At 38.2% G+C, this 22,954-nt stretch overlaps 1 protein-coding gene across 3 annotated transcripts in view; it reads right to left on the minus strand.

Moving 5' to 3' along the window:
* Gos28 (golgi SNAP receptor complex member Gos28) overlaps window positions 1-22,954 on the minus strand; it is a 167,909-nt gene that overhangs the window by 139,855 nt on the left and 5,100 nt on the right. For all 3 annotated transcript variants that reach the window (XM_090412004.1, XM_090412003.1, XM_090412002.1), the window contains exon 2: window positions 8,746-8,851. In XM_090412004.1, coding sequence (XP_090268130.1) covers window positions 8,746-8,851 — 106 coding nt within the window. The remainder of the gene's footprint in view (window positions 1-8,745; window positions 8,852-22,954) is intronic.

Consider the following 22,954-nt stretch of genomic DNA (forward strand, 5'->3'; position numbering starts at 1 on the left):
TCCTGAGGAGAAACCTTGCCCAGATGAAGAGATTGTCAGTTCTGTACTCACAGTGGATGTGAGGAAGAAGAAGAAGAAGGAGCTTACAAAACCCCAGTTTCAAGTCTGGGAAAAGACTGACATAATTGAGGCTAAAAAAAGGGATTCAATGTGGGGGGGGGTATACAAAAGGTTATTGGATGGTGAAAGGGTCTATGATGGGAAATTGTTCTATGATACCTTGCACATAGACAAGGACGGTCTTTTGTTGTCTAAACAGGATGCACCTGGAAGATGGAAGGAAAAAATCATAGTTCCGAAGGTTATGATCCCTTGGGTGCTTTTCACGTTTCATGATTCGGACCCAGCAGGACACCAAGGTATTCATAGGGACATGGAATAGAGTAAAGGATAGATATCTATGGAAGGGAATGAGGGAGGATGTTGAAGCATATGTGTCTTCATGCCACTTATGTCAGCAGAAGTCAAGCATCACCGGAAAAGCCCCTCTCCAACCTTTCCCAATCCCCTCACATCCTTTTCAGGCTGTGGCCATGGACATTGTGGGTCACTTCCTACCACCTCGAAAGGCAACAAGTATATTCTTGTAATAATTGACGTTCTCGAGGTTTCCTGAAGCCACAGTCTTAGCTGTTTGGTCCTTCATGGCTGTGGCTTCAGGAAACCTCGAGAACGTCAATTATTACAAGAATATACTTGTTGCCCTTCAAAGCTATTCAAACTAATCTTTTCCAGATATGGAACACCCCAAACACTCCTGTCAAACCAAGGTCTAATTTCACTGCAGAGGGTTATGTTGCAACTTTGTGGACTATTGGGAATTAAGAAACTATTCACCACTCCGTATCATCCTCAAGGAAATGGGATGTACAAGAGGGTGAATAGGACGCTTAAGCACACCCTTTCCAAGCTAGCGCATAATAGAGTGTCAGACTGGGACAACCATTTAGCACACACTCTGTTTGCATGTAGAACTGCTCTGCATGCTGCTACCAGAGAAGCTCCTGCTGTCTTACTCTATGGGTTTGAGCAATTATTCCCAAGCGACTTCAGAAGTTCCCATGTCAATACAGGTTTCCCTGATATAGACGACTATTTAAATAATCTTATCAGGGAAAACAGAGTGGCTTATGATATGGTGGCCGAGTCCAGCAACATATGCTCACAACGTGCAAGATCATATGTAAACAGATTAAGAAAGTATAAGGATCTGAATACAGGGAATCTAGTTCTCCTGGAACATGTCTCTACCAAGAAGAAAGGAGGAAAGTTTGGAAGGAGTGCTGAGGGACCATTTGAGTTTCTGGAAAAGTTGTCGCCAGTGACATTCAGGATCAAAGAAAGGGCACGCCGGAGTAAAACCATTATAGTGCACTCAGACCGATTGAAGCTTTACAAATGTAGATCAGAGAAACTGGTATGCTTGGGAGATTCACTTGAAAGTGTGTGGGGAAGAAGGGGAAAAACACCAGCTGTGGGCAACCACCATAGAGATGACGGCAGGGAGGAATTCTCGGAGAAACGACGGAGAGGAGGAAATACCCAAGAGGAAGAAGAACATCCCATCTCAAATAATTCGTATTCCGACTACATCAAACATAGGAGATACTCGGATACGAACAAAGGGGTTAAGCACTCACAGGGCGATCAAACAGGAAATAAGAGAATGATCAATGAAGAAAATGAGAGGTTTGCTCAACCTAGATACGAGTTGAGACCAAGGCGAAATGGGAAGGTTCTCCCCAGAGAATTGAGGGATGCTTAAAAAAAAAATTTTTAAAAATTAAAAAATTATCTAGAAAATTTTTTTTCTAGAAAGGCGGGACCTTTGTTAGATCCTGAATGGACGAATTCAAAGAAATTATTCATTCAGAATCTAACATGAGAATTCTAGCTAACTTAGATAATACCTGCTCACCAGCAGAAAATTCTGATGTGTTGTATAGGAAATTGTGTAATAGTATATGAATTGTATCAGAAATAATTGTAGTCGAAAACTAAACTGGAGAATTATCAGATATTATGATTTTTGTAAGAAGGAAATAATAGTTAAATTTTGTCCTATTAAGTTGTTTATTATTTTAACGGTATAATAGAACACAGAAACTAAGTAAATAATTGATTTATTGCCGAAGATCTGGGAGACAGTCATATTAAGGAAAAACTAGCACTTTTCTAGGACTCTAGCAATATATGATAGCGTTTTTTTTTTTTTTTTTTTTTCCCCAGATAGAGGGCGCCAAAATCAGGACTCTAGTCTTTGTGTTGCTGCTACAATTTTTTTAATGTACACCATGTTGTTTTAGTCTCGCGTATTGTGACAAACAGTGTTTTTGTGCTCTGAAGATGCTGGTTATAATACCAGCGAAATATCAGCATCAAGTTAATAAATCAATTATTTACTTAGTTTCTGTGTTCTATTATACCGTTAAAATAATAAACAACATGTTCGACGAACACATAAGTCTGTCCACACGTTTTGTCCTATTAAGCTGTCTGGAACTTCGTAAATCGCCAGACAGTAAAGAGCACCAGTGTAAAGGTCGCGTCTGAAACGACGTGTTGGCCGTAAAGCCGCAGGGTACTGCATACGCAGAAGATGACGCAAGCGTGCTTCCCTAGAAGACAGCACCTAATGATAGTAAGGAAATTGAGGATCATCTTGAGGGCATAAAAAAATTAAGGGTCGTGCGCAAAAGAAGAGAGAGAATATAAGGCAATACGTGCGATATTGCGAGGCTTTTTGTTCCCAACTTCACCTCGAGGATTCCTGACCAGTGGACGGAAAAAGGACCAGCCAGTGTCCTATGATGTTGGACAACGGACAGTCGTTCTGAGTATGCTGAACAAGATCCCACGATGAGCCGCTCATGAATCATCGGCCTATGGAGAAAACATGCCAGTCGTTGGATGTCTCATTCGATAAGGAGCGGAGATAACCCTCAGTCGAGGCAGTGATAAGTTCGAGTTCGAAAAATGTAGAAGGGACAACGTAGCCATAAGCCAAGCGCCGAGACAGCAGATCAAAGGATGACCCGAACAACACGTGACAGTTAAGAGACCTTTGGAAAGAACTGGGTAATGTAAAGACCTTTACTGTATGTTTTGGAAGCGATAGAAATTAATGTTAGATTAAGTTATGTGGACAATCCAGAGAGGACTCTGATAAGAATTCGTAATTTGAGATCGCTTAATTCTGTTGAACAAAGAAATGTCTGGAATGAATCTATATAGTTGCATGTGACTGAAATTATATGTGTATTTGTATTTTGTGGATGACCTTTATCAGATAGTAACAAGTTGTATAAGATGTCTTTAAGAGTAGCATGCATAAGAGAATTGATTTAGAGTAATATCGTCATTTAGTTCTATTGTTTTGGATGATTAGTATTGTGATCTGAGTGTATTTTGATAAGTTTAGCATTGTGTAACCAGCATAGCATCAGATATTAACCTAGTAAGAGATTTGGAAGTTTAGTATTTTAATCCAATTTTAGTTGTAATTGTCAATTGTTACAATAAACATGTTTTGTTACATATACCTGACTCATGCCTGAATTCAAGATTTCAAATTACCACTTGTAAAAATTAGAACCATAGCGGGAGGGATTTTGATGAATGTGTTTAAGTAATAGATCATTGGCCACGATTGCAATTAGTACCGATATCTATTTTGAGTGTGTTAGAGTGAATGCCAACCAATATAGGAATACTCCCTGAACCTGAATAAACTCATGTTAGAGGATACTGGCTGGCACAGCATAAAAATATATTTTTGCCAGTGTCCGAAAAGGAATCATTCCTAGGTAGGGTCGAGTTAGGCACACATAAAGAAGTATATAAAAGAGGAATTTGTAAGACAAATAGGAATAAGATAAGAACCATAAAGATGAATATATAAAAAATGCCTCATTAACAATGGTACACCTTTGCAAAACAATCATTTAGTAACTCAACTATTTAATTTTCTTCTGTTACTTCCCTATCATCAACACATTTTAAGGTCATCCTTCCATAGTTATTCCTCCTTTTACTTGCCAGATAGCAAAAGAACTCATAAAGATTTCTTTTGGATTCATTGGGCTAGCTTTCTCTCATAATTAACTTTGGCCTTCCTTATACAGGTTACCTTCCTTGCCTGTACCTTTTACTACTCATGAGTATGCTGATCACATTTTTCTTTATACTCCTTCCACAATTTTTTCTTTTTCTGCAACTCCTGCTAATAATAACTATTCATCCATCTTACTCCTACTTGATTTATCCTCCTGACTCTGGGTGTACAGTCTGATACTGCTATCCTTAAACATCCCCTTGACAATCTCACATGCGCTATCAACATCTCTCTTTCAAATTCTCATGCCATAACACTGCTGAAAGCTGACTTCTCAGCTTGTCATAATCACAAGCCTTGTAATTCCACATATACCCCTTCTTAACAGAAAATTCTGCACTTCTTACAATCTCCCAGGTCAAGACCAAATGATCACTTTCCCCAAGAGTAGACAGTATGACTAAATAGGTTATTGATACTTGATACGTTCTCTGATACTATTACAGATCCAACACTCTTGAAGCTCTTATCCCTTCCATTACATGCTGTCTCAGGTAATTATCTCTTAACTGTATAAACTCCATTTCCTTCCTTCCTTGTGACCATTCGTTCTCCAATCTATGTCCCCATAGTTAAAATATCCCATAATTACTCAACCTGCATACCATCTACATTCTCCCTTATATAGCAGCCAATTACATATTTCATCCTGTTGATCTCTATTTCACTTGCACCAAATAGGTTCAAATTAACTGTCCTCTGCATACCTGTCCTCTTGAGGCACTTCTACTCTTTTGGGCTTCAACTCTTCATCTATCATTAGCACCCCCCCATTCTATCCTCCCTTAAAATACTGTATCCCATACATTTTATCCCTATAACTATTATCATTCTTAGTCAACTGTCTCAATAATTCCTATAATTTTTGGCCAAGTTGTACTAACTAATGCTAAAAATTCCTCGTGCTTATTCCAAATACTTCTGGCATTAGTATACATAAACTGCAATATTCCCTTCCTCCCATATCTTCCTATGTGTGAATTAGTCCATTCTGTATACAGTTTATTTTCTGAGAACATTTAATTCTGCATTCATAGCTGACTAACACACCTGCCTCCCTAGCAAATCCCATTTCCCTGTTTTTGATCATTACTCTACGTTTTATCAATAAATGTTCTAAATGCCATGCACCCAATCTGTTTAAGTGCAAACCATCACCTTTTAAAAAATTCCTTCTTTTATCAAAATCATCTCAGACATTCATAAAATGAATGTTCAGTTTCATTTCTTTGCAAAAGTTTTTACACAATCCTGACATCATTCCATTTTCTATAATTGCTCTCTGTTTAATTCATCACTGAATCTTAGTAGCACATTCATGATCTTTCCATTCTCGCTCTTTGCATTCATTGCTATCATCAATCTTTTAAATCCTGTCTCACAGAAAATCTTTCAATACCTATATCATTTGTTCTCACAACTACAATAATCTCATTCACTCTATCCCTCTGCAACTTCACAGCCTCAGTTACAATCCTAATCTTCGACCCTGGATAACATGCTTTAATGACTACCATATTTCACACCCTTAATTATAAAATCCCATATCTTTTTTTCCTCCTTTTAATCTTCGTGACCCTTCGAACCACTGCTGCTTGTTTTTGACCCTGTTCTTCTCTCACATTCTTTTGTACATCGCTCAGTAATCTCTGTAAACGTATTTGTTGTGCATTTTTCATTCCATGCACACACTCACTTAATCCGTTACTAACTGATCTGTAATTCTCAATCCCTCCCCCCATACTTTCTATTTCATAAAAGGCATCAGAACATATTGGTATTGTAAGATAAGAAATATACAAATTGGTTAGAATTTCAAAATTATAAAATATATTCCAGTCATTTAAAAATGTCAGTTCCTTTGTCCCAGTAGAATCTGTACAGCACAATTTACTCCACACCTCTCGTTGAACTCATATGCTGACAAAGAACTCGCAACCACCTCTGGAAACTCATCCCACTCATTCACAGTCCTCCAAGCAAAATATCCAGTCCTAAACACCCTTGCTAAAAAATAAAAAATAAAAATAAAGTCTTCACTGTCAATGCTATTAAACCAGTTTAATAACTTATAAGCTTCTATCATGTCCCATTACAGAAGTGTATAGGTTTTTGAAATCCAGAGATCTATAGTGAGCATTCCATAGACTTTCCATAATCTTCATCATTCGCTTCTGGATCCTCTCCACTTCTTCATCACCAAGGAATCCAGGTAACCAGATCTCTGTGCAGCAGTCCAGTTGTGGCCTCATAAAGCAAAATAATAACCTCCCTATTCCTGCTTGTTCATGTGTTAAACAACCATGTAATCTGATATGCTCTTTAGGCCACCTTTGCCACACACCCTCTAAACTTCAACCCTTCTCTACTGTCAACCCCTCCCCACCCACATCCCTGGTCTCTTCAATTTTCTACAGTTCAGTTCCATCAATATAGTACATAAAGTGTGATTTCTTCTTCCCAAATTGCATCACCTTATATTCAGCTACATCAAACTGGCAGTCTATTTAAGTCAATTAGTCAATTATTTAAGTCAACCTGCAGGATCTCTCCATTATCTTCATTGAACTAACACTCTTCACAGCTCTGCTTTATCAGCAAACAACTAAATATTTCTCCTCAAATCATTTCCTATATTATGAATGTACAAATTAAACACCAGAGCACCATGTATGGAGTCTCCTGAAGTACACCACTAGTCACCTGCCTTCTCCTGTACTCAAACTCCTTTATATACTACTCTTTGATATATGTCCATCAGCCACCCTCTAATCCAAATTACCAGCTTCATATCCATCCCCCATTTGCTCCAATTTATGCAGTCCTCCTCAAGGAGCTAGAAACTAGCCATATCTTTTCAATTATTAATGAACTCTGTTCCATCAGATATGTTATTATTATTATTGCACAGATGCCTCCATGGGGTCCTAAGACTCGCCTTGAGAGATCCAAACTATCAGCACAATATCTATCGTACCTCTCTTTTAACAGACAAATTACTCACACTGACTCAGGCAACCCAATCCATTCATTCACCCTACTCCGAGAAAACAAATCTAGTCCTAACCATCCTTGCTAACCACACTTTTACCCAACTTCCAAGGATGACCTCTTGTTCCTTCCTCTAGCCACGTGCTGAAACATTTTCCCCTGCATCAATCTTATAAAATCCTTAAATATTTGTAGTATATCCTCCTTGTTTCACCTCTCAACCAACTTTTGCAATCCACAAACCTTCAATCTATCCTCACAGGGAGCATTTCATAGACCACTCACCATCTTAGTCACTTGCCTCTGGATCCTCTCCACCACTACCTCATTCCCAAGGAACCCAGTTGGCCAAACTTAAGCACAGTAAACCAGATGTGGTCGTAACATAGCTTTATAAAGAGGAACAATAACTCCCTTATCTCTGCTTGTTAGTGCGTTCTTCAATAACCAAGTAAATCATATGAGCTATCCTGGCTAGTTCGATTTAATAGAAATGCCATACTGTCTGCTAAACCTCCAAAAAAAAAAAAACAATAAGATTAATTCTACAGATACAATGACATGATAAATTTTTATCATAAGTTGGTTCCAAATTACTCTGAATTGCTAAGACCTTTGGTTAATTTAACAAACACAGGAATTAAATTTAGATAGGGAGAAGCTGAACAACAGGCATATAATTCTTTAAATTTGACACTAACAATAACTCTAATCTTAATTTATCCAAAATTTGGAGAAACACATTTTTTTTTTTTTCTATGGATGCTTCTAGTGATTGCATTGCCTCTGTTTTTAAACTTATTGTTTTTATGAGCAGAAAACTTTCAATGCTTGAAATGAATTATTCTGTCTGAGAGAGAAGCGCCAACAAATATGTTTTCTAAGAAAATTTAAATATTCATTGCTAGGACAGCATATTATTCTTAGATCTTATATATTTAAGTATAAATCTAAGTTCTCTAAGGATAAACTACATAACAGCAATAAACAACATTAGAAACATTCAAGTAATGAAAACAACTACAATTTAGACAAGTTGTCAGAATATCATAAACACATATAACAAGATCTGAATCTTGGTAAATCTAAGTTCTCTAAGGATAAACTACATAACAGCAATCAACAACATTAGAAACAATCAAGTAATGAAAACAATTACAATTTAGACAAGTTGTCAGAATATCATAAACACGTATAACAAGATCTGAATCTTGGTATATGTGTTTAATGCATATGGTACTAAAAACTACATCATCTTTGAACTAAGATACTACTGATTAAGATATCCAAGTCTTTTGAAACTGTTACTGAAGGGTCTGTCAACAAATCGATAAGTTCAGAGAATTGAATAAAATATTAGAAAGTTATAAAAGGATATGAATTTATTTGGATCATACTTGCAACAGAGATTGCATCTCTCAGAGTTATTATATGATTCTCAAGAAAGTGTAAATACGCTGATAAATCTGAAAGTAATCTACAAAAGTCAAGATAACTTGAGGTCCAGAAATCACACACACACACACACAAAAAATGTAACTTTTTTTAAAATTACAAAGATATACATTAATGTTTTAATTCAATTTTTTTTATATATAATATGAATATGTAACACTACAAAATATGATACTGATACTCACTTTTCATGCTTGAAGGTGTGTGAGTTGTAACTGGTTGCTAATTTACTAAACGACACCAACTTCAAGTCTATTTCATTTTCTAACTGTCTTGCACTTCTTCGTAATTCTGTACATATAATAGAAGAAAATAAATTCGAAGTACAACAATTCCATTTTAAGCTCTATGTTAAAGCAGATGTCTAAATCTTATAAAATCACTATAAATAAGGAGAAAAGCTTCTGGAAAAGGAAAAATATGTATATATATATATATTACAAACTTTTAGAACATCATAAAATATGACAGTCTCTTTTGGAATATTTTCTAGTTTTTATTTGCAACAACATGCAATTCAAAATGTTTATTAATGATGTGAAATACCTTAGTGTGTCCCTGTCTAAAATTCAGCTAGAGGGTGAAATTCAACAAAAAAATTTTGTCAAAAACCCAACCAGGGTGGAGATCTAGGATAAAGATGGTAGTAGTACAGGTCCTATAAGTAGTGCGTTTCAGACTGTTTGAATCTAATAAGGCTCTGAATAGAATAAGCTAATATATAACATCTGCCTGTCTAAATCTATGATGTCTCTATACAACTTTACAGACTTTTAGAGAAGTATAACAAAAAAGTTAATAAAACAGACACTTTTTTCACAATGTTCTCCAGTTTTTCTTTTCTTGTAACAACATGCAATTCAAAACATTTATCAATGATGTATAATCCCTTACCTTAACATCTGTGTCCATATCTGAAGTTTGGTCAAAGTTGAAGCTCAATCAGGATGGAAATTCATGTAGTAGTAGTATAGGGTCTACAAACACTGGTTTAGGGGGTTGTTTGAAGTAGGAGATAAATATGAACAAGCTAAATTCATGGTTGAGTGTTTGTTATAGCCAGGACTAGAGATGAGTATTGTGAACTACACATAGGCAGCTAAGCTCATTAGGTAAAAGAAGGGCAATTCGAAAAGACTTTTAATGGGATTATATTGATCAAGTGCATATAATAAACAACTATGTTATACCAACTAGTTTCATCAACTAAGGCTGTTGGCATCTTCAGGGTACATAACTGATTAGGCACTAAAAAGTAAGAAACTGTTACAAACTATAGTTTGTAAGGCACTAAAAAGTAAGAAACTGTTACAAACTATAGTTTGTAACAGTTTCTTACTTTTTAGTGCCTTACATCAGTTATGTACCCTGAAGATGCCAACAGCCTAAGTTGGTGAAACTAGTTGGTATAACATAGTTGTTTATTATATGCACTTGATCAATATAATCCCATTAAAAGTCTTTCCAGAGCTTTTTGGTCAAGAAAATTAAACGTTTTTAACAGAAGGGCAATTCATTATAGATGATTTTAACATAGGAATTCAACAGTGCAAGTAGTAAAAGTTATGTGCAAGTGCAAGTTATGATGTTGTAAGGAAGGAAAAATAATCACAGATGAATGTCTTAAGGACAACAGGAGTGGTGGTAATTAATGATTGCAGAAATATTATTATTATTATTCAGGCCTCCATGGAGTCAAAAGACTCATCGTGGGAGGTCCTTCCTAAGAACATAAAGTCTGTCAAGACTCATTGAGGGGGAGGTCCTTCCTAAGAAACAATGTCTATCATACCACTCCTTAAACTCATTGACCATTCTCACTCTCACCACTCTATCAGGCAATGCATTCCATGGTTCAACCACCCTCCATACAAAGAAACCACTCCTCACCCTCTTGCTCACAGTTTCCTTTCGTAACTTCCAGGGATGGCCTCTTGTCATCACTCCTTCAACCTGTAACCACCTCTCAACAGTTTAAAAGTCTCAATCATTTCACCTCTCCTTCTTCTATCCACCAAACTCTGCAGCCCACATTCCCTCAGCCTATCTTCATAACCAAAATTGCACAGTCCTGAAACCATCTTTGTCATCCGTCTTTGTACCCTTTCCACAGTTAATTTATCCCCTTCAAATCCTGGGGACCAAATCTGAAAACAATAGTCTAAGTGTGGTCTGATCGGAGACTTATACAACAGAATGATAACCCTTTTATCTTTTATAGCAGCAGTATATCACATTGGTGGAACCGTACTCCAGGAGATTGATGAGGCTAGGGATTTGGGACTGTTGGTGGATAGGGAATTGAAGTTTAGGGGCACATTGCGAATGGCTAAATCAGCTCATCAAATCACTTGGCTTCTGAAAAATACTTTAACATGCAGACACAAACAAGTTATTGTTCCTCTGTATCGAGCCTTGATAAGACCCCATCTGGACTACTGTGCCCAGTTATGGGCACCAGGGTTTCTTTGTGATGGGGAGGAAGTGGAGAGGATCCAGAGACGAGTGACCAAGATGATAGCAGGTCTGAGGAATGAACCTTACAAGAATAGGTTGAAGATTTGTGGGTTGCAAAAATTGGTCGATAGGCGGAAAAGGGGTGATATGATTGAGACATACAAATTACTAAAGGGTTTCTATAAGATTAATCCAGAAGATATTTTTGAAAATAGGACTGGTGGTGGAGGACTAGGGGCCATGCATGGAAGCTGGGCAAGAATGTGGTTAACAAGGGTGTTAGAGCTAGGTTTTTTACTTGGAGAGTGGTGAATGAGTGGAATAAGCTGCCAGAGTCTGTTATGGGTGCTATGACCATGAATGAGTTCAAGGCAAGGTTGGATAGATACTGCGTGAATGTCGAATAGCTGTTTTTGACATGATGTTAGGGCCTCCCTCGATGAGTCTGTCGACTCCTTGGAGTTGCCCGGAATAATAATAATAATCTCTGCAGGTCAGTGTCCTTCTCATAATTGCAGCAATCCTCTGTGTTACCATCACCACCTTTGCAATATGTCCCCTAAACTTCAGGTTTCTATCAATCATCAACCCCAGATCTCTTGTCTCCCCTACTTCCTCCAGTATAACTCCTCCCATAAAGTATACAGAATTCCATCGATGTTTCCCAAACCTCAAGACCTTACATTTTGCTGCATTAAACTGACACCCCCATTCATTTGCACGTTTATCTAGCTTATTCAAATCCTCTTGCAGGGCCACCACATCTGCACTATTACTAATAATCCTTTCCAGCTTCACATCATCCGCAAACAACTGAATATCCACTGGCAATGTCATTGATATAAAGGTTCATCAATATAGGTCCTAGTACTGAGCCCTGTGGGACCCCACTTGTAACCCTCTGCCTCCTTGAAACTGCTCCACCATACACAACTCTCTGATACCTATCAGACAACCAATCCTGAATCCAGTTGACCAATCTGACATCCAGACCCATGTGCTGCAACTTAAATATCAGCTTATCATGTGGCACCCTGTCAAATGCCTTCACTAAGTCTAAGAAAATTGCAGTATACGCCTTTCCCTCATCTAATGTTCTTGTAACTTTATTATAAAAGGCTAGCATATTGCTAAAAGAAGAGCACCCTTTCACAAATCCATGTTGACTCTCACAGACAACATTACCCTCATCTGCCCAATGCTGTATACGGTCCATCACTACTTTCTCCAAGATCTTAACAACTACTGATGACACACAGACTGGCCTATAATTAGACACCTCCAGTCTGTTACCACCCTTATGCAATGGCACTATCTTACCTTCCTTCCATTCCCTGGGCACCTTTGCCAAAGCCAGACTTTCATTGAAAAGCCAGGTTAAAGGCACTGTCAGTTCCCCAGCACATTCTCTCAAAACTCGTGGTGAAATACCATCCAGTCCCAAAGCTTTACTGACATCCGGAGTATTCAGTATCTGAAACACACTCTCCTCCTGTACCTCTAAACCTCAAACCTGCCTCAAACCTCTACCATTAAAACTGACTCCTCCAGGATGAAATACTACAATAAAGTGTTCATTGAACAATTCCACTATGTCCTCTGCATCAGTCACTCTATTCCCATTTTTATCCCACAATATCATTCTTCCACAGTCATTTCTCCTCCTACTGGCCACATAGCTAAAAAATTCCCTAGGATTTTCTTTGGATCTTAGGGCCAATCTCCTCTCATATTCCAGTTTCACCTTCTTTACCACACTAGTCACTCTTCTGGCCTGTGTCTTGTATTCTTCATGCATCTTCTCTTCACCTGTCTCAAATATGAAAAAATCATTCTGTTTCAAGTGGACACATTAAGAGTCAAAATAATGTAAAAAGACCAGATGAAAAATAATTGGATGAACTACATGTTTTAAAATATCATAAGAGCTCACTGCAACTGCAGCAGTGGAATAAATGAAATAAGTGACAAAGAAATATGGAAATTAGCAATATTCCTGACCTAATTATTTAACTTCAGCTTTGACTTGGGTACTGAGCAAACGAGGATGGCCTGACAGTTTGCAACTTAGCCAATCAAATTATACTATCTATTGGATAAACCACAAATGCACATGATGGTACAACATAAGATTTCATGCTGGCTGGGATGTCGCCAGGTTAAACATGGTACCTGCTGTTTTCGTCACTGAACCCGAACACACATGGAAAAGTCAGCCACCAGACAAACTCCAACTTAACAGCTAGAAGAATAAGAATAAACCCAATATCAGAAGAACTGAAGATAAGAACAATCAACATAAGGAGTATTAATGGAAAAGAAACTGAACTTGCAGAACTGGAAAAGTACCACGGACATAATTGGCATTACTCAGGCAAAGAAGATGAAAACAGGCGAGATCTTGCTAAATAAGTATAGGATGTTATATTCAGGTAATAACAATGAAGGAAAAGAATGAGTAATGACAGCATTCAAAACCAAATATGATTGGAAGACAGTTTCAAGAGTGCTATGTGGGCACACTTCAAAATGGGGAAATGGACAATGAAACTTATTGTGCTTATGGTCCTACAAATGGATCTCCCACTCCCTTAGGATGAGTGGAAGAATTTTCTGACTTAGGAGAAATTTGAAGAAAAGGACAAAGCTAATAATAACAGTAAATACCTGCTGGATTACTGCTCAGGATATGGGCTAGTTATTACTAACACTATGTCCAACATAAAGATTTACACAAGTTCACATGGAGAGAAGACAAGAAATAAGACAGACTTCACTGACTATGTCATTGTTGATAGTGATATCATCGTGCGTTCAAGGATTTGAAATTGGAAGTAGACATCACTTAATTTTATATAAGATAAAATTGAATATCACATTATCACATTAAAGAGAACAGTATGGAAGAAAGTTTTTTAAAAAATTAAAGTTGAGCAGCCTTTACATGTAAACTGTGAACTCAACCATATAAACATTATAGAAGGGGAAAAAAAAAAGTCTGCAAACAAGGACTAAACCTTGGGGTCTCAGTGGCAAACTCGGAAGAAAACATTAACTGATTCAGCTAGGGAGGTATGTGCTGAAGTTGTCTGCAACGATAGAAAAATAAGAACACCACAATGGGAACAAGATGTTAAACAAGCAATCTAGGACAAGAAAAAAAGCATACAAAAGTTCCTGGCAAGTAAGTCAGCAGATGCCCTAAAAGAATACAGAGGAAAAAAGTAAGAGAGCTAAGCTATGTGTAAAAGTAGCTAAACAAAAGTCATGGGAAGACTTTGGTAAGAGTATGGAAAATAAATATCAGGAAGGTGACAAAATGTTCTGGAGGCTATTGAAGAAGCTCAGAAATGAAGGAAAGTCATGTAAAAGGAATCAAAGATGATAAAGGTGACATAACTGAAGATAAGGATATCCTAGATGTCTGGAGTAATTACTTTGAAAGACTGTCAAATGAAGCAAGCAGTAACAGAATAGTAAAAAATTTTCAAGAAGAATGCAAAACAGGAGTACATATCAATACAGGGTGCTATCAAAAGAAACCAGACTGTGCTGGATGCTTGGCAACAGATTGAGTTACAGCCTCATGCTGCCAGATGTTAGTGGCACAGATATTGTTGATCAGCCTTCCACATGTCACTGAGCTGTGTGCACTAGAACTTGTGTAAAGCATGTTATTCTTATCACGTGTTTGTGTCATTCTGCAATTTCACCATGAACATGAAATTAGAACAAAGGGCAAATGTAAAATTTTGCACAAAACTGGGGAAATCTGCCACACAGACCCTTGAATTACTCATAAGGTATATGAAACGAAGTGAGTGTTTTGAGTGGCACTTGCATCTTAAGAAGGACAAAACTACCTTGGAGGATGACAAGAAGCCAGGATGCCTGTCCACCAGCACAACCCATGAAAATGTCAAAAAAATTCGACAGAGATGGGATTTCTGACATTTTCTGGGATTTCATTTGAAGCAGCTCAAGTGATCATGAGAGATTTGTTTAACAAGAAAAAGTTTAACCTGTAGTGTGCCAATGGGCAGACAAACAGTTCGAAGACAATCAGGGGAAAAATTCAACCCTGACTGTCTGGTGTCAGCAGTCAAATTCTTAGCCAGTCAGATGATCTGAGGCTGCATGTCATATCAAGGTGTTGGTCACTTGCATTTCACAAAAGGTTCGGTGAATGCACAAATGTACCGGAAAATTTTAGAAATGCTACCTACTATCAGAAACCACTTTACCATAGCAGCGAACTTCCAGGATGACTCTGCCCCTTGTCATTACTTACATGTTTTTTCCCCTAGGGTAAAAAAGTGTAAGTAATGCTATTATAACCCTAAAAAAGCTTTTGTTTTTGGGCAGGTTAATAAGTAGCTCAATGAACACTTGATTTAGTAACTACTGTGGATAGGAAGCAGCCTAGATCTCAACCTCCACCAAGAATTTGTCGTACCAAATGGAAATTGAAATACACAAGGAGCTCCAAGAAGCCATTATAATGGTAGGGAACCATGAATTGACAGTTGCATCAGAAAATTGATTTTTAATTCCCAGACAATGCAAAGCTGTAATAAAGGAAAGAGGAGGGCCCACAAGTACTAAACAACAAAAAGTGAATTTTTAGATACAAATGTTAGTAAAACTGTGTAGTTGTACTAAATTTGAATACCAGTATTTGTTTTTCCAGTGAAAATATCACTGTCCACTCCATTTTGAAATATTTGCAAATTTGTCAAGTTTGTTGTCATTTCCTAATTATGTCACTTCTTGTACCAAAAAGATTCAAACATTAATCAAAAATAAGAATGTTATATTACCTTCTTCATTATTTGTGACAAATGTTGTGTTATTATCCCTTTTCAAATAGGCATTCGATTTGAAGGCAGATGGTCCAAGATTTTTTGTCCTTTTATAAGTTTGTCCAAGGAAACACTCGTCCGGTCGGACATTTCGTCCAATCTCAACTCGCCCAGTCGAACATTTCGTCCAATCTCAAATCGTCCTGTTGGTCATTTCATCCACTCTCAATTTGTCCCATTGATGTCAACTGACTAACCTGCTACTATGCCAATGGACTAACCTGACTAACCAATGTGTCAACTGACTAACCTAACCTAACGTGTGACGATGGACCATGTTTATTGTCTAGTGCCCTTCTCTTTTGTGTCAACAGACTATTACTGCCAACTGTGTCAACTGACTAACCTGACTAGCCAATGTGTCAACTAACTAACCTAACCTAACGTGTGAGAGTGGACCATGCATATTGTCTTGCGCCCTTCTCTTTTGTGTCAACTGACTATTATTAATGATCACAAGTTACTTATAACTCCTTGGACAAATATGAAGAATTGGACTAATAGGATTGGACGAATAAGATCGGACAAAATGTTCTACTGGACAAGAAAAGTAATAGACGAAATCTAGGGATTGGACAAGATTTGCATTGGACGAAATGCCCTGAAATCAGGCATTCAAATTCAGTTACCAAAAAACATGGCTACAGAAGATGATGTTGTTTCTATGAACATGAGTGTATATACAAGATTCTATTCATTATCTCCCAGAAATCAGGACTGTTAAATACTTGATTAAGCACATCCTTTTTTCTTGTCCATTTTACAAGAGATTTTCACCAAAGTCTGACATAATCAAATGATCACCACCCTCATTATATTCCTACAGTGATAGATTCCAAGAAGCCACTATAATGGTATGGAACCTTGAATTGACAGTTGCATCCATCAGAAAATTGATTTTGTCAATTCCCTGCCAATGCAAAGCTGTAATAAAGGAAGAGGAGGACCCACAAGTACTAAACAGCAAAAAGTAAATTTTTGCCTAGGTATGACTGTGGTGAGATGAGGCAGATAGCAAGGATTATTAATATGTTAGCTGAAATGTGTGAGGAGAGGGGAGTATAATTTGTTAATGTGTGGAATGAGTTTGAAGGACGACGTGAACTGTATGGGAATGATGGACTGCATTTGAGTGGTTATGGTGTGAGTCGCTTGGAGAGACTTGCTGGAAGGTAGAGAAGTGAGCAGAGAATGAATCAGATCAAGTGGGAAGTGATGTGGAAGAGCAGGAGAGTATGACAGTAGAGATTGAAGAGGTGGTTATGAATAAGGAAGTAAGTGGCATGAGTATGGAAAATGGGAAAATGGGTGTGCACAATGAACAGGAAGGCTCAGGGTGGACAGGGGTACACAGCGTGATAAAGGTGGATGCTCCAAAAGGATGTGAGAGCATGTGTAGACAGGAAAGGAATGGGATGACCTGGGATCAAGAGGAAACAGTTGGAATTGAAGAGGGTTCCAAAATGAATAAGCAGAAAGGGAAATGGCCACAGTCGAGCATGGAGAGATCACATCGAATGAGTGGTATCAGTGGAACTAGCTGTAGATCCAGGAATGAGCTGTTGTGTTTATATACAAATGCTAGAAGTATAAGAAACAAGGCAGATGAAATGTTGCACTAATTGAGTCTGTTCACCGAAAAATTGTTGGAATAAGTGAGACATAGTTAGATGAGGACGACATCCTGACAGGAATAGAGATGGAAGAGTATGATGTATTTCGTGAGGATAGAAGGGGTAAAAAGGGAGGGGGAGTGCTATTGATGATAGAGAAAGAGTTATGTCCATACAAGGTAGAGATGCAAGAGGGAAATAGTGCCAGTGGTTTTGAGGCAGTATGGTGTGAGATAGAGGTGAATAGAATGAAATATTTGGTTGGATGTTGTTATAGACCAGGAAATGTGGATGGTGGTGACTATGAAATGTATAATCAAATTAGCCACGCAAATAAGAAAAAAGTGATCATTATGGGCAATTTTAATTATGGTAATATAGACTGGAATGATGAGATAGCAACTGGAAGTAAACAAAATGAGTTTCTTGAGTTTTTGAGGGATAACTACCTCAGACAGTATGTAACAGAGGGCACACGAGGATTGCGGGGCTTGGATTTCGTCATCTCATCAGAGGATGTAATTATAAATGGAGTGTCAAATTGCCCACCAATTGGTGAGAGTGACCATGAGGTGATTAGCTGGGGGGTTGCCAGCAGTGTGAGGACATCAATAAGAAAAGGGTATATGTGGAACTACAAGGGAGATGATTTTGAAGAGCTCAGGAGATAGCCTGCAAGTGTAGCATAGAATGAGGAGTTAGCTGGAAAAGAGATCAATGCAGCATGGGGGTTTATCAGATGCAATGTTTAAATGTATTCCAAGGGTCAGAAGGTTAAATAAAGTAGGTGTGAAATAGATGAATAAAGAGATGAAGCATGCAATTCAGAGAAAAAGGGCATTATGGAGGCAGCATAAGAGAAGTGGAAATAACCAATTCCATGAGGACTACAAAGACCAGGCAAGGCAGGTGACTTGGTTGTGAGTGTAGCCAAAGAGAGGTATGAATAGGAGTTAGCTAATGAAGCAAAAAAGAATCCTAAGGAGTTCTTTCGATATGTAGCCAGCAAAAGAAAGAACGATTATGGAAGGATGACATTGAGTGGAGAAAATGGTATAACGACAGCTGTTGCAGGTGTGGTGGAGATACTTAATGAGCAGTTCATAAAGGTCTTTCAATCTTGTGAATGTGACTTCATGGAGAGATTGAGAGCAGTTGATGATGGGGAAGATAGACTGACTGTAAGTGAGTAAGATGAGTATGGGGAGTTGAGCAAACTAGATGTTAATAAGGCTGTGGGACTTGATAATATATCACCACGTATTCTGAAAGAATGTGCCAGGGAGTTGACGCCAGCCTTGACATATTTTTTTAATACGTGTCTTGCACTCGCTCCAGTTCCTAAGGAGTGGAAGGAGGGCAAGATTGTGCCACTTCATTCTGTGTGTCAGGTGTAGTTAAGTTGTTGAAGAAGCTTGTCAGAACTAGGATCCAGAATTGGGTTGATAACAATAGTATTATCTTTCATGGACAGCATGGATTTACTAAAGGGAGATCATGTTTTAGTAATTACTTACTTATTACAATAAGGTGACTGCTTCCATGGACAGAGGAGAAGGATACACAGTAATATACTTAGATTTCACTAAGGCTTTCGATAGATTACCGCATGATAAGTTGATAGTCAAACTAGAGTGGATGGGGTTGGATATTAGATTGGTGCATTGAATTGGAGACTGGCTATCTGATAGGTATCAACAAGTTGTGTATTGGGGAGCGATATCCAGGAATAGGAAAGTTACTATTGGTGTGCCTCAGGGGGTCTGTTTTAGGGCCATTGCTGCTTAACTTGTATATTAATGATATTGGTGAAGATTTGGTTGGAAATATTCAGTTGTCTTCAGATGATGCAAAGTTGGGACGAACCATGAAGAGTAGTGAAGATGTTGTGGCCTTACAAGAAGACTTGAATAAATTGGGTGATTGGGCACAGAAATGGGGATGTGAGTTCAATGTTGCAAAAGGTTTTAAAATTTGGAAAACAAAAATGGGATGCAGAATTTATGCTTGGTGAGGATATATTGTCAGAGGTGGAGGAAATAAGAGATCTGGGGGTGATAGAAAGTAAGGATCTGAAATTTAGGGGACACATAGCCAAAATCGTGAAGACAACACAAAGGCTTCTGAGAATCATGCAGAGATCACTGACTTGTAGAAGTAGGGAGATTCTTGTTCCATTGTATAGAGCTTTGATTCGGCCACACATGGACTATTGTGTCCAGATTTTGTCACCTGGTTTTCAGAAGGATGAAGAGATGTTGGAAAGGGTCCAGAGGCGAGATAAAACGACCTCCTAGATGAGTCTTTGACTCCATGGAGTCTTGGGTAATAATAATAATTCCTACAGTGAAGATTACTTAATAGAATGTAGAATTCCATTTCCATATATTTCATATAGCCTCACACTGAAGGCTACTTCAGAAGTTTTAATTCCACATATTTCTGACATTCCTGAATCTCTAGGAAGAATCGTGAAGTTTCATCTGATACCTAGATAGGTTCCTATCAACGTTATTTCTAGTCTTTTACCAACTACAAAAGACAAACTCGCACCTGTTTCTGGCTTACCAGATTCCTTGTAAATGTACTCTAATATACTTTAGATGGACAGGCTATCCTGTGGAAAAATGAAATACAATGGTGTCCAAAACCTAAGAACGAATACTATTTCTGAAGACTACAACTGCAAATTCAGATGAATCAGCTTGTGGCAATTTGCATAACTGAAGATTTTGAGTAGAAAATTTTTGAATTGTGTGCAAAGGGGTCACATGGTAGCTACTCAACTGGATAAAGGCAAAAGGTTGGGCTAAGCAAACTGTGTTTGAAGGGAGCTCGTTTCATCAATGAATAAAGTTGACTTGAATGTCTCGTAATGTCTCAAAGACATTATGATTTCATGCAGGGAAGAATTGTTGTAATGCTTAAAGAAGGCTGCGGAATTACTGATATTTCCAGATAGGTTGGAATCTCACGAAGCGCTGTATCCAGGCTCTGGACAGCATTTCAAACCAATGGAATTCGACACATTCCAGACTATTATTATTAATGGCAACTCCAAAGAGTTTTCAGGCTCATCGAGGGAGGCCCTAAACATCATGTCAAGAACTATTCAGCATTTGCACAATATCTATCATACTTTGCTTTGAACTCATTCACAGGCATGGCACCCATAACAGACTCTGGCAGCTTATTCCACTAATTCACTACTCTCCAAATAAAAAGCCTAGTTCTATCACCTTTGCTAACCACACTCTTGCTCAGTTCCCATGGATGGTCCCTAGTTCTCTCACCAGCACACCTGTTCTGAAAAATTTCCTCTGAATTAATCTTGTAAAAACACCTCAGTAATTTGAATGTCTCAATCATATCATCCCTTTTCTGCATATCAATGAGTTTCTGTAACCCACAAATCTTCAACCTGTTCTCATAAGGTTCATTCCATAGACCTGCTACCATCTTGGTCACACACCTCTGGATCCTCTCTACCTCCTCCCGATCACCAAGAAACCCTGGCACCTAGATTGGCACACAGTAGTCAAGATGAGGTCTTATCAAGGCTCAATAACCTGCATGTCTCTGCTCATCAAAGTATTCTTCGGTAATCAAGTGATCTGATGAGCTGATTTAGACACTTTTTCTATGTGTCTCCCTAAACTTTAACAACCTATCCACTAACACTCCCAAGTCTCTGGCTTCGTCAATTTCCTGGAGTATGGTTCCACCAATGTGGAATACCGCTGATAATCTTTTCACCCCAAAATGCATAATCTTACACTTTGCCACATTAAACTGACATCCATTTTCCTTAGCCCAGTCTGCCAATCTATCTAAGTGATACTGCAAAATTTTGATATCATGTGTATTCACTATTGCTCTACCCAACTTTGCATCATCGGCAAATAACTGAACAGTTCCTCTCAGATCCTTTCCTATATTGTTAATGAACAACTTAAATAGCAGTGGTCCAAGAACAGAACCCTGTGGCACACCTAAGAGGTGTGCCTCCAGGACTGCTTTAACAGTCTTGGAGCCTCCTTTATGCAATGGAACTATTTTCCCCCTCTTTCCACCGCCTCAGGACTAACTCAGAGCTGAGACTTTGATTAAACAATATGATCAAGGGCACTCACAATCCTTTGCCACTTCACATAAGACTTGGGCTGGTATACCATCCAATTTCACAGATGTATTCACATTAAAGTTCTACAATATGCTGTTCACCTCCATTTCATTCACCTCAGTTCCCTCGTTCCTGCAATATCACCTCCTGGATGATATGCTCTTGCAAAGTGTTCACTTAGTAATTCTTTATTATTTCGATTGATTCACTTACCTTCCCATCATCGGCATTCCTCAAAGTTATTCTGGAGTATGCATTTTTTTCTTTTACTTGCAGCATATCAAAAGAACTGTTTGGGATTCTCTTTAGCCTGCAATGCTAACTTCATTTCACAATCTGTTTTTGCTTTTCTTACCACACTAGTTACCCATCTGGGCTGTGCCTTGTACTGTTCGTGCGCCTGCAGGTCACCTTTTTCCTTAAATTCCCTCCACAATTGTTTCTTTTTCACAGCTCCAGCTTAATAGTGTTATTCATCCATTTAACACCCACCTTGATTTACTCTCCTGATTTTAGGTATGCAGTCGGCCATTACCTCCCTCAAACACCCCTTTACCACTTCCCATGCCCTATCAACATCTAGCCCTTGCAGTTTTACATGCCATGGCATTGATACAAGCAGATCTCCTAAGCTTGTCATACTTACCAGCCTGGTAATTCCACACATACCCCGTCTTCACTGAAAATTCCACCTCCCAGGTCAAGACAATATGATCACTCTCACCAATTGGTGGCAACGTGGTCATATTCCTTATAGACAAATTCTCAGATGCAATTACTAGATCGAGCACTCTCAAACCTCTAGTATATTCCATTACATGCTGTCTCAGGTAATTATCCCTTAATAACTAAATAAAATCCATTTCTTTCCTCCCATTTGTCCTCTCCTCCCCTCCAATCAACGTTACCATAGTTGAAATCTCCCATACTAAATACCTGTCCTCCACTCATTGAGTCTATTTGCAATATATACTATCTCCGTCATCTTTTTCAACCCCTGGTCTATAGCAGCACCCAACTGTATATTTTGTTCTGCTGCCCTCAATCTCACACCAGATAGCCTCAAATGCACTATTTTCACTGTCAGTCAAACTTCTATTCTCTTTGGCTGCAGTTCATCAGCTATCATCAATAACACTTCTCCCCCCATTCTTTTCTCTCTATTCTTTCTGAACACACACTATACCCTTCACATTCTCTCCCACTAACTATATCATCTTCTGTTAGCCATGTCTCACTAATGCCAATAACCTTTGAATGGGATGAGCCAACTAAGGCCAAAAATTCCTCCTGGTTGTTCCTAATGCTCCTGGCATTAGTATACATAAAGTGCAAAAGT

This window comes from Typopeltis vanoorti, chromosome 22 (assembly GCF_054136105.1).
Source record: "Typopeltis vanoorti isolate ZY-2024b chromosome 22, IOZ_Tvanoo_1.0, whole genome shotgun sequence".
Lineage (NCBI taxonomy): Eukaryota > Metazoa > Arthropoda > Arachnida > Uropygi > Thelyphonidae > Typopeltis > Typopeltis vanoorti.